The following is a 17,874-nucleotide window of genomic DNA, read 5'->3' on the forward strand; positions in this document are numbered from 1 at the left end:
CTGGCCTTTCATGTTTAAGTCAGGGAAGGGAAAGAAGACAACAGAAACAGCAGAAGAAGAAAGGAAAGAAAGAGAACCAGAAAAGGACAAAAGACAAACAAAAGCAGCACTCCCCCCAAACAAACTCAAAAGAGGGATTCAAATTATTATTATTTTGTTTTGCTTTTTTGAGACAACTTTACTGTGTAGTCCTGGCTGTCCTGAAATTTACTAAGTAGACTAGGCTGGCCTTGAACTAATCTATCTATCTATCTATCTATCTATCTATCTATCTATCTATCTATCTATCTATCTATGTATCTATCTACCTATCTACCTACCTATCTATCTATCTATCTATCTATCTATCTATCTATCTATCTATCTATCTATCTACCTACCTATCTATCTATCTATCTATCTATCTATCTATCTATCTATGTATCTATCTATCTATCTACCTACCTACCTACCTACCTACCTACCTACCTATCTATCTATCTATCTATCTATCTATCTATCTATCTATCTACTATCTATCTATCTACTATCTATCTACTATCTATCTATCTATCTATCTATGTATCTATGTATCTATCTATCTATCTACTATCTATCTATCTATCTATCTCTGCCTTCTGAGTGCTGGGACTTAAGGCATACACTACCACCTTTTTGTCACATTATTCTTAAACCACTAATATCTGTTACCAAGTAGATTAAAAATAAAAATAAGTAGCAAGGAAAGCTAGATGGTGTGGTTAGTTTGGTTGTTTTTTTTTTATTTTATTTTGGTAAACCAATTATTTTTGCATTGTGATCAGATACCTTAAATTTATTTTGCTAAAGCGTCACCTGTGGTTTAAAAAACTGGTTTTCACCTGCCCTGCCCTTTGAAAGAGCTTGAAGACAGCATTTACTTTAAACTGACTTCTGTTGCAGTTTTCTAACATGTGAGCCTTTTGCTGAGGACACAGTCACTGGAGGACCGCACGTGCCTGGTGAGCCTGGCCACTCACCTAAGCCCCAGCTGTTCTTTCCTTTAAATCAGACTGGGTGGTGGGGACACACACCTTTAATCCCAGCACTCAAGAAGCAGAGGCAGTGAAACCTCTGTGAGTGTGAGGCCAGCCTGATCTACAGAGTGAGTTCCAGGACAGCCAGGACTACACAGAGAAACCCTGGAGAAACCAAAAACCAAATCGAAACCGAAATCAGAGAAGCACAGGGCTAGATAGGAAGGCTGGCGGTTAAAAACCAGAGGATCTGTGCTGGCCCCGGACAGCTACCAAACTCCTGTAACTCTAGCTTCAGGGGACCCAACAGCCACTTCTCACCTCCTTGGACACTTGTACACATTTGCATATATCTACAGAGACACATACACAAAGAAAGATGAACCTTCAAACCAGAAAAACAAAAAAGCAATACTGACTCCCACTCCCAAACCCTCATCTTTCACACAGGATCTGAGGTGATCAAAAGGAATAAAGTCCAAACTTACACTAACCACTGGCAGGGATGAAAACACTGAGCTCCAGGGTCTGCTTTGGTATCATTTACACACACCCTGCTCCACACTGCAAGAGATACTGAGGCGTTCCTACTCACAGGTGAGCACCAAGAGGACCTGGACAGTTAAACATACAAGGCTGCTCCTTCAAAGGAATAATCTGCTCTCTACCCAGAAGCCTAGGGGTGGTCATAGTTAATAGCCTGCTGACCCTGCTGTGCTATCTGTGTGATGGAGACCACATCAGATCTCCCCTCGACCCTTATCTCAAGTTTATCCGTTAATCTCCAGAACCTATCTTTATGAAGGTGTCACATGCAGCCAATCTACAGAACCCATCTTTATGGAAGAAATTTTAATGTAATCATGTCTGATGCTTATTTAGCTTACTTTGTTCCTCACGAAATTTATGTGTACACACAAGAATGAGTTAATTGTCACCAGGAAAGTTTTTGCTGAATTGTGCTGTGTTTAAATATGCCTAAAATAAACTATTCAGGGTCAGACTCCTGAAGTTTGAAACAACACAGGGTACCTGGCCTCCTGTGGACTGTGTCTCTTGTGGCTGTGGTAGTTACAGAGACCCCTTGACGCCATACCAAGTAGCTGCAAATACTAACAGTTTTCATATCACTCTTTTGCTATCACAATATATTCCTTCCTGCATCAACTGATAGAGGAGCTGGAAAGAGAATACGAGAACACTTTGTTACAAATTCTTATCATTGGCAAATCTAACGATTCATGGTACAGCTATTTCCTATACTCTGCCAACAGCAATCAGTACTGTGGTATTTCCAGGGTCCTTCAAATATCTACTTTCCCCGTTTGCTTAAACACCAAACACCTTCTAGAATGTGCTACTAGTGTAGTATCACTACCAGCAGCAAGCACCTGCAGATTAAACAAACTCTCAGCACTGTGTGAATGAACATGCATTCACTCGTTTTCTCCTCACAGCAACCACAGGACAGGAAGTAGCCCGTGGAGAAGGGGGCAGGCAACAAGATCAGATCCTCAAGATGCCAGCTGAACGACAGAGGGCTGAACCCAGCAACCGGAGGCAGAACCAGGGCCTTGAACACTTGCCTAAACGAGTCAATCAAGACAGAGCAGCCTGCAGATGACGTGTGAGTACTTTAGCTAAGCATATTCTAGTTTCTAGAAGGTTCTCTGATTTGCTGACCAGTGTGGCTTTTAGAACAACAAGACGGAATGCAGGCGTAAACTGAAAGCAGTGAAGGTGAAGACTGGGGAACCAAAACTATTTAAGGAAAGAAGAAAAGCAAGTAAACAAATCATGTCTTAGAACCCACGAAACCTCGGGTTCTGAAGACATGGGCAGGCCACGAAGGAGAGGCAGTGTTCCACAACAGCACCCTGGGCAAGACGCGGGGGGAACTGCTAAACTACCGAATTGGGAATGAAGATGACAGGTCACAGGAACAGAAAGACTGAATATGGATAAAAATGAATTAATTTTGTAAATCTTGGAAAATAGGAGCTCAGAATAAAAAGGGACACTTGATTTGTGTTCATCCTCAGGAAAAAAAATCCAAGAACATTTTAAAAAATTAATTTTACTTAAGTCATTTCATTAAAAATAAAGTTAAGATATGACATAGTTATTTTTAATCAGATGCTCATGTTTACTTTCAAAACAATCTCGGCTGGGGTGGCAGTGCCCGTCTGAATCCTGGTGCTCAGGAGGCTGAGGTGGTGGGACCGTGAGCTTAAGGACAGCCGGGGCGAGAGTGACATCCTCTCAACAAATAAACACCATTAATTAAGGCTGATGGTCAGCACACTAGATAATTAACGCATCTATTTTTGAAACATCCATAAAATGTAATTGTAGCTAATAGTAACTACCAAAAATTGGCTAGTGGGCAACTGCCACCATGGAAGTAAGTTTGTTTCTTTCAAAGCTTTTACTATTTTTCGGGATATGTAAATGAAACCAAAGATTATAAAGTAGTTGGAAGGTAAGGTTCTACTACATTTTTAACAAGTATTCTTAAGGGCAGGGGACGACTATGCAGCTTAGGTTGGCCTCAAACTCAGCCCTCCTGTCTGACTCCCAAGTGCTGAATTTAAGGCCCATGTTCTTCAAATAACAGGAAATAAATTCCAAACCCACTGTATCCAATTTATTCTCAGTGAAAATGGCCTCATTCAAGTATAAAGACTTGTGAGTCAGTGTTCTAAAGGTCAGGGACTTAGAAATCATGATAAAACTACGCCTGTAAAGAGCTCAACTTATTGGCAGAATAATAGCCGTGTATTTGCCGAGCGTCTAGGAACAGGGCAGAGCGGCTCGTCTGACTTGCGCATGGTGATGAGTGCACAAGGAAGGAGACGCTCAGTCCGTTTAAAGGACGGCTCTGGAAAGTGGTTTACCGTAAAACCGGACAAAAACTTACCACTGGGACTCCTTAATTAGCATCCTCTTCGGCCCCTGAAAAAGGTCTTACTTATACCCCTGGTTGGCCTCAAACTCAAAGCAATCCTCCTGCCTCAGCCCCCTGAGCACTATAATTACAGATGCACGCCATCACATCTAGCTCTACCTCTGTTCTTTACCAGACACGGCTCAGTCTTTCGGTTTCAGCCACTGTTCCATGCAGCCTCGGTGGCAGCTAACAGCTTCTTTTCACTATTTCACAACCCCAGCTAATACCGTAGAGTACGTGGGGCTGGAGAGATGGCTCAGTGGTTAAGAGCACTTCCAGGAGGCCCAAGGTACAATTTCAAGCAGCCACATGATGGCAAACAACTGACCCTAACTAACTTACTTCAGTTCCGGGGGATCTGACACCCTCTTTTGGTCTTCTCAGGTCATACATGTGGTCCACAGACATACATGAACTTAGTAGGTCTTCATCTAAAATAGCCCAGTGTTATGAACACAGAAGAATCATCTTTTTAGTGGAAGCAGTTGTCGGTGCCACACTCAGGAGTGGACCGTTAGTTACGTGCTTACCTAACTCAAGGAAAGTTACTAGTGAAAACAAAACCAACAGAGCTCACGTGGAAAGGAAAAAGAGAGCAGCTCCGTATGCGTGTGATTTCTAGCTGACATCCCCACCCCAGCTACTGCTCCACTGTGGAGCTCATGAGAAAATCACCTCACTCCATTCTTAGCAGGCAGCCAAGACTGTTGGCCAAGGGGGCTCCAATAAAACATCAATGGGAAGTCAGGGGAAAGCCGTATTTTCAGTACCTTCCCTTTCATGCTAAGATTCTCTTTGTAAAGCTGAAGGCACTGTGCTGCTTAGTAAATACTAATTTTGTGTACTTATTGCACAAAACTCCATGGAAATTCAACTTATTTTTCTTTAGTAGTTTACATTGTTTCTTTAAGCTACAAATTAGTATGATTTCCCCAGTTAAGTTAATCTCCTGACTAGTGTTTAAAAATCATAGTTGTAAGTCTTTAAAGCTATTTAAAACAATAATACAACAGCTTAAGGAAATACTCATTCTAAGTAATATCTGAGAAAATTAGTGGGTCCTTTATGACCAAAATGCATTGGGCAGACCAAAGAGAGAGAAAAATGCAGTCATTACTGACAAAATAAATTTCAAAGGATTTCAAGATATTATATGCCTTCATGATTTTTTTAAACAAAAAATTTGACCATTACTAAAAACAATTGGCCTCATCTTTGGATAGGTCTACAACACATGGAACTAAAAGAGCCAAAAGGAATGTTCTAGTAACACTTTAAACTATTTGATGGAGGACTAAATAGCCAGATGTGGTGCACATCACCCTAACAATAGGGAGGAACAAAAAGGAGGATTGCTGAGTTCAAGGCCAGTCCAATCCATATAGGGAGTGTGATGGTTAATGCTGCCCGTCAGCTTAGTGGGATCTAGAGCCACTAGGGAGAGAGGCTTTGGGCATGCCTGTGGGGGACGGTCTTGATTAGGTCATGTGAGGTGAGAAGATCTGTTCTCTGAGTAGGCCGCATCATTCCATGGACTGGAGCGCAGCGCTGGACTGAAGATAAGGAAGAAGGTAAGCTGAGCATGTGATCCACTGTTCTCTTCCCCCTGTTGCCTTAACTCCCCAACCATGACTGACTGTGACTGGAATGTGAGCCAGTACAAACCCTGTCTCCCCGAAGGTATTCTGTCACTACAGCAGGAAAATAGTACAGGTCTTTTCATGCCAGCCAGCACTATATAGAATATATAGCTAGATCCTACCTCAAAGCAAACAAGGACTAAAAAAAATTTGTAAATAAACAAGCTTCTAATGGAGCTAATTTTATATGAGAATTTAACTTTTATTAGATGCAGTGACTTAAAAGCCAAGTGCAGGCCGGAGTTGAATGAGACAGAGGAGCATGCACTACAGTGAGTCACCGGCTTCCGGCAGCACTCACTGGTTACTGGACCGCGGGAGTCGAACGGGCTTGCTCCACACATCACTTTCATGTCTCCGTAATATTCTAAGTACTCTTTTCTGGTTTGTTTCCATTACATCTATAAAAACTATTCCTCCATTTGTATGAGAGGTGCTAGAGGATGCCTGATGGGAAATGTAGCTTAGAGATTGGGGCTGGCGGCAAAGAAAGAAAGCACCAGACTCAGTCAGTACATAGGTTACAGGACGCAGACTCACTTACACTTGACTATGATTAAACACTTTAGCCACGATCAGCTAACAGTCACAGGCAGACTACTTGTCTGCTATTGTTAAGCTGTAGCAGCGGAAAACTGCCTAGATACAACACATAGTTCAACTAGTAATAAAAACTCAACAGTAATATAATTAAATTTCACAAAAACCGGTATTAAAAAGTGGGTATTGCCGGGCAGTGGTGGCACATGCCTTTATTCCCAGCACTCGGGAGTAAGAGGCAGGAGGATCTCTGTGAGTTCAAGACCAGCCTGGTCTACAAGAGCTCGTTCCGGGACAGCCTCCAAAGCCACAGAAAAACAAAAACAAAACAAAATAAAAAAAAAGTATTTTCCAGACCCAGAGAGACAAATATAGTATGCACTCATTCATAAGTGGGTATTAGACATAAAGCAAAGGACCAGAACCCCAGAGAAGCAAGGTAACAAAGAGGACCCTAAGAAGGATATGCATGGATCCACCTAGGAAGGGGAAAAAGTCAACATCTCCTGAGTGCACTGGGAGCATGGGGGGGGCAGGGGAGAGGGGAGGGGGAGTGGGAAAAAGATGTATAGCTCAAAAAAAAAGGCAAATAAAAACCCAAAACAAAGCAAAAAATGGGTATTTTGAAGGAGCACTGACAAAAAGCAACAGGCACTGTTTATATTCTGGCATATTTTATATTAATAAAAGGGCAGAATCTCTCAATTTACCCTTAATGACAAAGGGGCTTGTGAGATACATACTGTTAGTACAACAGTCTCTTCTTACCCAGATTTTTCCCCCTCAATATATGTTTTTGTTTAAATTAGAAACACGAATGCTTCACATGTCAATCCCAGCTCCCTCTCCCACGTCCCTCCATCAGCCCCCGCCCCTCCAGCCCCCGCCCCAATCCCCATTATCGTTCCCAGGGAAGGTGAGGCCCTCCTTGGTGGGATCTCCAGAGTCTGTCATTTCCTCCAGGGCAGGACCTAGGCCCTTCCTCATGTGTCCAGGCTGAGAGAGCATCCCTCCATGTGGAATGGGCTTCCAAAGATCATTCATACACCATGGTAAATACTGATCTACTACCCAAAGCCCCAGAGATTTCTGAGGCCTCCTCACTGACACTACATTCATGGAGTCTGGATCAGTCCCCTGTTGGCCTCTCAGTCATCAGTTTGGAGTTCCAGAGCTCCCCTTATCTGGTCAGCAGTCTCTGTGGGTTTCACCAGCACGGTCTTGACCCCTCTGCTCATCACTCCTCCATTTCTGTCTCTGGGTTCCAGGAGTTCAGTTCAGCGTTTAGCTGTGCTTACCCAGATTTTTAAGTTTGGGGTATTAGAGAATGACCCTTTTTCTGGCTGGTAATGGCACAGCCATGGGTGGATGAAGAGATGACTCCAGAGTCCTTCAGCAATCGGTCCTTGTGAGTTCCTCCCTATAAAGGCAGGGGCAGGCACAGAGGACCAGCTAATCTGTTCTTAAACCTCCTCAAATCAAACCAAGCTTTTAAAACTTGTTGCTTAACTTTCTACATACATAAGGGCTACCTTACATGCATGGAATCGAAACACAAATTACAATGTGGTTTAACCCAGCCAAAAGCAAAGAGCATGTTGGATTCTGTAAGCTCACCCGGCACACTGGGAGCCTCAGATCATCAGACTGAGGGTTCAAGGGTTAAATCTGACTACCACAAACATTAGTACAGTAATAACATGCTGCTTTGTTTGTCCCCCGAAACTGTAAATAGATATGTACTTGTTAGGAATGACCTTGATCTGGTCGCCAGCAAGCATTACTATCTACAAGTCTTACAATAGAAACCCTTAAACACAGACGAGTGAAAACTCAACGAAAGGGACTCAACCAGACACGGGAACCTGTGCTTTGAACCCCAAGTCAACTTAACACTCCGCTTTGTGCTGGCGGCGAGCACTGGAGACACAGCCGGGTAAATACAGGCCAGTGCTTTGTTACTGGCACACCTCGGCCCCAGGCACTTTTGTTTGGATGTACACTCTTCTCAGGTGCATCACAATGTGCAGACTAACACAATGTGCAGACTAACGGCATCTAAAAACAAAGACTGAGCAAGTTCAAGCCAGGCAGAGTGGTGCACGCCTACCACCTCAGTACAAGAAGGTTGCGACAAGAGGGCAGTGAGTTCAAGTCCACCATGGGCTACCAGGCTTCATGGCAAGTTCCAGAGTGAGACTGTCTTCGGTCAACACAGCCACACATCCAAACAGAACACCCTGAGCACTTACTTCAACAGTGCGTTCAAAACAACACATTTTTCTGGGGCAGTGCTATTTACCCTTGACTGACTTCTCAGCTAGGAAAGATAAGGTTACTGGTATGTGGAATTTCCAGCAACAGGTACGTAAATCAGCAGTTCGTTAACCACATTTGTACCCAAAATTATGCACTGCGCTGCCACCTCAGATTTCTTTGTACAACTGGCTCATTGGTGAAGTGTAAGGGATTGCTCCTTGCCCCCATTTGGCTAGAGATAAGGGAGACTAGCTCATGGGGGGACACAGGTGTGCTATGGAGCTTCTGTGGTGTAGTCCTGCCCTGCCCTTGCTGGACCGCCACAGTGACACGGGTCCCGGTGTGCAAGCACACTTGTCCTGACTGATCTAGTAGACCAGGCAAGCCATTGGCTGAGGTGCACTTGTAGAGGCAGAGACCCCTGCTTAAACTGATTAAGCAGTCTGTGTTTCACCTAAAGGAAGAGACAACAGGAAACAGTACCTTTCTGGTTTCAAACTGCGCTTCTTCCTGACAGCACCCTCTGCAAACGGGGTCCAGCTGGAGCAGGTTAAACTGTCCGAGGAGATCACAAGAGCTGCAGAGCAAGTTGCTGGAGAAGCCCAACTCTCGGCATGCCTCTGACGAGAACTCAGCCCCCAGAGCTGACACCTGAGAATGAAAACAGGGACTGAAACCCAGCTCCGGGTTTACACGACACTTCCTAACGAAGGCAAACAGGGTTGTCACCGATGAGCACAAGGGACACAGGTGCTGCTGTGTGTCCTCTGGAGACACATTCTGAAGTACGTTTGAACTCTACAGCCATACGTGTTTGGTTTATTGTTGCTTGTTTCTCGAGTCTCATACAGTCCAGGCTGGTCTTGAACTAGATATATACTGAAGATGACCTTATCCCTGATCCTCCTGTCCATTTAAGCGCTGGCCTTACAGGCATGTACCACAACACTGGAGCTGACATCTACCTCAATGATAATGTAGATTCACAAAAAATACAAAATACATGCATATCACACATCTGTTAACATCCAGTAGCTTATTAAAAAGGAATTTTCGTATAAGGGAAAAATTGTTACTTCACTTTCAGGACTTAGTACCCATTTATATGAACTGATGGAGAAAGCATGAACTTACCTGCAAACGCAACCCCAAGGTGTTGGTGGGTGGTGGGAGGAATGGTACCAGGGAAGCAGAGAAAGGAGATCATTTCCCGGATGTGTGACCCTGGGGAAGCTAGCCTCCTTAAGCTTTAATGTCTGTACTGGTAGAGCAAGCCTACAACACTCTAGACAAGAGAAGTTCAAGGTCCAAGTTCAATCCTGAGCATCACAAAAATATGATATCCAACAAAATTGTTTTAAGATATATTTTTATGTGTTTGCATTTGTGTCTCCATGTGTACGCCTCGTGTGACTAGAAAATTTCCTGAGACTAGAGTTATAGACTGTTGTGAACCATACTTGGAAGAGTAGCATGTGGTTTTGGCCACTGGTGTGGTTGGAATGAGAAACGTCCCCTGTAAGGCTTGGGTATCTGAAAATTGTCTAGTTGGGTACTGTTTGAGGGACTTGCTGGAAGAAGTGTGTCACTCTGGGCAGGCTCCAAGAGATCATAGCCTCGTCCTAAAGAGATCATAGCCTCGTCCTACTCCCAAGTTTGATCTCTCAGCTTTTGCTCTGTCCCCCTGTTCTCTCTGTCTTTACGGATCCCTGGAACAAGAATGCAAAACATTGCTCTTCTGTAAGTTGCTTATGTAGTAGTATTTTATCACAGGAACAGAAAGTAACGAAGCTAACCGTTGAGTCACCTCTCCAGTCCCCTCTTTACTTTTTGAGACTGGTCCTCATTAATTGTCCATGCTGGTCTTGAACTGTCTGCAGCCCAGACAGGTTTTAAGCTTGCCATCCTACAGATTGGTTGTTGGTCTTACAGGCCTGTCCTATGCACTTAGGTGCTGTTCCCTGCTTTTTGGGAGATTGCAATTTTATGCAGGGCTTCAAATACCATTTTACTGGATGCTCCCCTTTCCTGAGTTCAGGCTTCCAAAACCTCATTTGATTTTAATTAGATGCTGGAAATTCAAAGTTTCCTATGATGGAATCTATCTTTGCTTCTGTAAGTCTAGCCCTCCAAATGTACTAGGCATCTTAGGAAAATGGCACTGCTTCCCTGGTCAACAATTTGTCAGGCCAAAGCCTTCTAGGTTCTTCAACCATTTCACAGCTAGTAATAGTTTCACAGTTCTGTTTCCCGAGGAGCTCGCAAATCTCCTACACTTTTAAAACCATTTGAATTCTTCCTATATGGGCCTGTGTGTGGGTATGTGCACACCAATGCAGACGCCTGTGGAGGCGGAGGGCTCAGATTCCTCCAGAGCTGGAGCTGCTGGTGGTTGCTCCCTCTCAGACACAGGTGCTGGGAACTGAACTGGAGTTCTCTGTGAGAGCGGTGCATGCTCTAACCGCTGAGCCATCCCTTTAGTCCGCTGGCTTTGAAGACTTTTCCTGCCTCTGTAGCTTGCTTACTATTAGTCGGTTCCATCTCTCCTGACTCTCTGGCTCTTTCCCACTTTCCAGCTATGAATCCCGTGGTTCTGAAGTGTGAAACTGGTCCTCACACTGCTCTTCCTACTTTTCCCCAGTATAAAATGATGTCTGCCATTTTACCTTGCTAACTCTTATTTCCAAGAGCCTACTCAGCGCCAGTCTTCTGGTGCTCTGTAATATCCACCACTTACTCGCCTGTAGCCACTGTACCTTCTTCGCTGAGAAATGAATGCCCGGCTCTAAACCAGAGCTGCTCAACAGCACTGCGCTGTTTAACCCTGGGTTCTCTACTAACTCTCAACACGTGAGTGATTCCTATGACAGGCACTAAGTTGTCTGTTCCTAGCACCACGCTAGCTCTTGTTTGTTAGACAAATGATCCAGTAAAAGCCACAGTTCCCAACAGGGCAAACGTCAGACTGACTGGATCTGGTCATTCTTCTACAACAAGAAAGGGCCAGAGAGTTTTTTTTGCCTTGGTAGCAAAATGGTTTCTCTCATAGATACTCAAGCCAGTCATTGCCACATAAAAGCAATCACAGACAACACAGACACGAGTGCTCCGATAAATGACAGGGTTGGCTGAGATCGGCATACCAGCTGTAGTCTGTCAGCCTTCCTTTAAACTAGCTGGCAAGACTAAAATCCACTGACATTGTTCACTGAAAATACTGCTAGTCCATTCCCACAGAGTGCTGACTACCTCATGCACCTGTTATCAGTCAATATTCTAATCAGACATCGCCTATGCATTTCACCCTCCCTCTATAAATAATGTACATACATAATCTTCAAAACTAATCAATTATCCCAACTAAGTGGGAGTTTACTAGTAAGTTTTCTGTGGTTGATTCTCTAGTTTAGATACAAGAGACTTGCAACTTCTCACCAGTAAAGAGTCTGTAAGACCTACTGCACAGGGTAACTTGAAATCAGGGACAGCAAGATGGCAGACTGGAGACAGCTGCATTAATATGCACATATAACTCCACATGTTCTTATAATATGACTGGCAGTCCTCCAACACAGAACATGTGTGTATGTGTGTGTGTGCATGCGTGCACTCGCATACGAGAACACCAGAGTTGAGTTGTCTGCCTGCCTGTACCCTCCACCCCCAAGCATCAACTTTGGAACTTAAATCACCATGCTGCAAAAAACCTTCAACTAGAGACACAGCATGGACAGAACCACGCAGGGATCAACCAAGACCCCCAGCTGACATTGCTATGAACCACTCAGCATTCAAGTGAAGAGCCTTCAGATTTCAGACTCCAGCCTTTCAACTGAGGTCTGAGGGACCACGGAGCAGACGAGGCCCTGCTGTGCCAGTCTGAAAACTGATAACCCACTGAATATGAAAGCAAAATAAACTGTTTTACACCACTGGATTCACACGAATTTGTTTTGCAGTCAGTCAGTAATTGAAACATGTAATAAAAGCAAATTCACTTTGAAAACTGCAAACTGCTTAAGAACTTGCAGAAACTGGGGCTGCGGAGATAGATGGTTTAGTGGGTAAAGTGCTTCCAGCAAGCGTGAGACCTAAGTTTGCATCGTCAGCATCCACCTAGAAACTAGGGGCTGCAATGCACATCCATAACTCAACACTGGATGGAGAGCACAAAGCCAGCTGAGGCCCAGGACTCACTGGGGTCTAGGGTAAAGAGGAGGAGCTCTAGATTCAGTGAGAACACCTTTTTCAAAACACGCGGTGTAGAAATCATAGACCTTCAACAGACATCAACTGTCGGCTTCCCCATGCATGCAAGTGCATGGAGGAGTGTATTCCCAACCACCACACACACACACACACACACACACACACACACACACACACACACACACACACACACACACTGTCCTTTCATCAGCCTTTACTCTCGTGTAATTCTCAACAGATTTCAAGTCTGGAGACAAACAAATGGATGGGGTTAGAGAGAGTGAGTAGTAACATAATGAATGCCAGCAGCAGGGCCATTGCTGCAAGTTCTCACAAACCACCAGATACTGTGCTAAGTATATTATCATTCCATTTATTATTGACTATGCTCAGGAAGGAAACAGACACAGGCTAGTAAGAAAATCTAAGACTACACAAGGAAAAAGATTTTAACCCTGGGACGGGGCCTTGGTTTGTAAAGTGTATGCCACATAAATGTGAGTTTCGGCACTGAGGGATGGATGGTCCCTGAAGATTGCTGGTGACCTCCTCTAGCCACAAACCTGGCTCTTGGCTCAGTAAAAGACCAGCTCAAAAAGGGGCAAGCACTAGATAACACCTGATGATTCATCTCCGGTCTCTGCCAAGCACATGTAGCTGCTCGCTCTCTCTCTCTCTCTCTCTCTCTCTCTCTCTCTCTCTCTCTCTCTCTCTCTCTCTCTCTCTCTCTCTCTCTCTCTCTCTCTCCTTCCCTCCCTCTCTCATAGAGTCTAATCCTAGCCTGCCTTTAAAATTTCTGTAGTGGTCTGATCGTCCTCACCAAACCCCATGTGGTGGACACCCAATTCCTCAATACAGTGTGTGTGTGTGTGTGTGTGTGTGTGTGTGTGTGTGTGGTCTAGTGAGCAGCATGGAGGTTCTCATGAGCCATGCAGTTCTTGTGTGCAGGTCGCTATCTGCAGATTTTTCTCCTTCCCTTGTACTAGGAGTACAGCCAGGGCGCTCATCAGATGTGGCTGTCCAGTCTTGTACTGTGCAGCCTTAAGAAGGTGCCTTGTTTGTGCACCAAAATAAGGTTCTTCATAAATTAGTTGGTCTCAGACACTGTTAACAGATAACAGACTAGGACAACCCCTGCCCTAGCTTACTGCATGGAATTCATGATGCATCATTGCTAGACAGATCAATAACAAGAAAAATACTGACAACTATAATTGTGCCATCCACAGTTCACAAGATACAAGGACAAGAGATGCTGAATTGTGGCCAGATGGGTGATGGGTTTTTTGGACTCCCGGATGCACAGCTCATTCTATTCTGTTTTTCACTAATGACGGCTGTGAATATGGAGATATATATGATCTGAACAAAGGACTGCATACCAGTTCCGAGTAGCTTTATTAAAGTGCTCCTTTAGGCCACACTAAAATGCACTGCTCTAATCTTTACGCATGCTCAGAGTATATTTACAGGTTTAGTCATCTGCTGTGAGCCCAGCTGTGTCGAGTACGCACAGACACTAACTTAAAATGACAGCTCCTTAGAGGTGCAGACACTAAACAATTCTCAAAATGGTCTACGCAAAGCCTCAGGTGTAAGTTCAAGTAAGAGCTAAGTCTCTACTTCAAGGAGTCAATAAGTTCATGTTTATGGTTTCTGCCTTTGATTCTCACATTGGTAAATGCCCACTTAACTTGGTCTTTTCCTCTTTTGCAAAATCTAAGAATTTATCTAACTTCTTTCTGTATTCCCATAATCCTATACACCCTTTTCATTGCCAAGGTTTTTGTTTCTTATAAACACTAGTCATTATGGAAGAAAGCAAGTATCACTACAGGGAGTCATGGCATCTGAGTTTGGCGAGGGTGATCTGTCTGTCTTAACCAGGATTCTGGGCAGGCATCTTTTTTCCTTTGGGCACTGAGTATGGTTCATCCCCTCCTGCAGAAACTGCAGTCACATTAACATCAATGGGAAGACGCAGGGAGGAACTGGGAGACCATTTGCACCTCTGAGGCCGGAAGTGAGCAAACATAAGACACAGTGAAAACTAAAAGGCAAATGGTCCCCGTTCCCTTTGGCGACTACTCTGGCAGGAGAAATGGACGGAGAGACACACCGGCTATGATCTGTTAGGGCCACAGGATAAGGATCGCATGGTGTATAAGCTAATATGAGAGACTATGAGAGGGAGAAATTACTTATGATTCTGTAACTTTGCCTTTTGGTTCTTCTTTTGAGACAGTTTTTCTATGTAGCCTAGGCTGGACTGGAACTTGCTATATGTAGCCCAGGCTAGTTGCAAATGTCCAATCTTCTCATTTCAGCCTCCTGAATGCTGTGATTACAAGCAGGAGCTCAGACTACAGGAGGTACCAGCACGTCTGGCTCTGACTTCCTAAGTCTGGAGAGTAGATGAAGGTAAGCATTGCATTCTAGCTAATCACGTCATAAAGAACAACAGAAGAAAATTAAGAATGAGAGTGAATTGATCTTTAGATTACAGTTATTAAAAGTTAAAATTGGAAAACATACTTACCTAGCATTCTTATTTATTTATTGTATATGAGTCATCTGTCTGCACATATGACTTTATGCCAGAAGAGGGGATTAGATTCCACTATACTTAGCTGTGAGCCACTGAGCCACCATGTGGTTGCTCAGAATTGAACTCAAGACCTCTGGAAGAGTAGCCAGTGCTCTTAACCACTGAGCCATCTCTCCAGCTCCCAGAAAAGGCTTCCTAAAGTTATTTTTAAACTAAATAACATACTATCATGGGTGAGGAGGGAAGATACTGATTTTGATTATAAAAGATGGCTTGGAGAAAACCTAAATGGAATGATATAGTTGTAACTAATGACCCATGGACTTATTTAAAGATTATCAATGTAAGATAGTGTAAACTTACTTGTGGTTCTCATTCACAGAAGAGAATGAACTTGATATCTATCATTAAAAGGTATCAAGAATCACGCAAATTACCAGGAAAGTTTTTGAGTGTGACCTAAGGTAGAATCTAACCCAGTTTTTTACATCGCTTTCTTTCTTCTAGATTTTAACATAACACTTGCATCTGCACCATCAGTTGGCAACGACACTTCAGTTGGGACTGCTGGTGACAAGAGCCATAGGACGCTAACTGGAATAGAAGGTGGATAGTAGCCTTCAAGATCTGTCCATGCTATCAGACCTTAGCCTGTAGATCCCCTGTCCACTCACGAAATACGGTACTTAGATCTCAAGGTATGGCCTCCCTCTCTGTGGATGCCAGTAGAGACAACAGATAACCAGGAACCCATCCTTCTTTAAGACGAGATCCAGCCAGCTCGGTGGGAAAATGACAAATATAAGAAACTACAAAGACTGGCAGGCACCTAAGAGGTTAAGGAGTAATTGCCACTGACACAGAATGGCGCCCAGCCAAGCCTGGGTGCAGAGAGATTGATTTCCTGGAGGCAGTGATTTCTTGGCTGAAAACTGAAGGGTGACAGGATGGCTCAGTGGGTAAAGGTGCTTGCCGCCAAGCCTAAGGGTCCGAGTTTGATTCCTAAATCAAACCTTTGACCCACACGACAGGAGGGTTAGATGCTAAGCAGAAGACAGTCATATTTTTCGGGCACAGGGGAGAGAGCTTATGAAGGAGAAACAACTACATGAACTTTGCTGGAGTAAGTATCCCTCCCAGCTCTTCACATCCTTTTCCTCACCAGGGGGAAAAAAGCAAATGCTGGGAAATAAGCCTGGTAAATAACCGACTGACTCGTGAAGGAACACTTAAAGACAAACTATCTTAGAAGCAAGTGGGAGTTGTAAGTACAACAGGTTTAATTTTGGAAATGTTACTCTAGATCATCGGTTCTCAACCTATGGGTCACAACCCTTTTGAGGCCGAGTGACCCCTGTAAAATATTTACATTACAGTTCATAACAGTAGTACAATTATAATTATGAATTAGCAACAAAAATGATTTTATGGCCAGGGGTCACCAAAACATGAGGAACTGTATTAAAGGGCTGCAGCATTAAGAAGATTAAGAACCACAGCTGTAGATGTGCTGGATGGAATTAGAAAGCAATTAGATGTGGAAACCAGTTAATGAAGCTCTTATGGTAATTTCAGGTACATGGATATACTGGCCTGGTTTACCTGCGGCAACAAAATTAAGTGACTGGCATGGAAATTTTATGGTCTTAATGACTAATTCGAACCAAAGAGTGAAAATACAGAGAATTTAAAGGAACACAGTTTTTGGTTAGGGTAATTAGGAAACTGGCAAAGATGATTTTTACTTAAACTCTCAATACAGAAATAGGCAGTTCAAATGAAAACTAGGTTATTATTTCTTAAGAGAAAGGTCTTGGGGGTAACTGAAAAAGTGACAACTGATTTTCAGGCATATTTAGGAAGTACAAATTAGTAAGGTTTGGCGATTACCAGTATGTGAGGTGCATGAAGTAAGGAAGGAGTCAGAAACGACATCTGAGTTTTATACTAGATTTGCTGGCCACTGTGGCTCGCATGTAGACATAGACTCTTCCTATTCTGTCCTGGTATGAACACTCCTTTGCAACACAACTCTGTCACTTCTCTCATACGGCTATGGCTGTTTTCCCGTGCCTTTCTCATGAGACGTTCTTTGACAAGTATAATGTAATGGAGTTTGGATCTGTTGTGGGCGGATCTTGCTTTCTACTTTTAGTCTTTGCCTCTCAGGAGGGCTACGTGATTTCCATGGCAAGGTCTTAAGAGGCACTGCAAGCTTCTGCTCTTCCGGGGTGTTGCCCTGAGACTGTTGTGAATAATAAGTCTAATCTAGTGGGAGAGGAGAGGTTAGAAGCAGAATAACTAAGTGGTCCCAGCTAACGACACTGATTTTGAATTACGGTATCTTTAGATTTTCAATCGACTGAATAGCTCACATCAGTGCATTCAAGAGGGAGCTGCTTCGCCAATCTAAAGGACGGTTAAATTGTTTAAAACATTGATTTTTTTTGGGGGGGGGAGGGTGTTGTACTTACAAAGCCATTGTCTATTGAAATTTAGAAGGTAGTATGAAACATAGCTTCTTTGTAACTTGTGGTAGTCCTAAGAAATTAAAATGACCTATGATGGGAGGGAAACAAACCATTAATCTCTAGAGTCTACAAAGTGTAGAAGGGTGTAAGACCTAGGTCTTAAGTAATTCCTTAAGTACCAGGTGTCTGAGTAACAACATTGTATTGCAATGTGAGAAGTCAAGAGTCTACCCTTTGGACAAAGTAACAAAAGCAGAGACAA

At 43.5% G+C, this 17,874-nt stretch overlaps 1 protein-coding gene across 1 annotated transcript in view; it reads right to left on the bottom strand.

The window, feature by feature from the left end:
• The window catches only part of Selenof (selenoprotein F), a 35,771-nt gene that overhangs the window by 17,081 nt on the left and 816 nt on the right, over nt 1-17,874 (bottom strand). The window contains exon 2 of the mRNA XM_005081915.4: nt 8,868-9,035. Within this exon, the coding sequence (XP_005081972.2) occupies nt 8,868-9,035 (168 nt within the window). The remainder of the gene's footprint in view (nt 1-8,867; nt 9,036-17,874) is intronic.

Source organism: Mesocricetus auratus, unplaced genomic scaffold, assembly GCF_017639785.1.
Source record: "Mesocricetus auratus isolate SY011 unplaced genomic scaffold, BCM_Maur_2.0 Super-Scaffold_100009, whole genome shotgun sequence".
Lineage (NCBI taxonomy): Eukaryota > Metazoa > Chordata > Mammalia > Rodentia > Cricetidae > Mesocricetus > Mesocricetus auratus.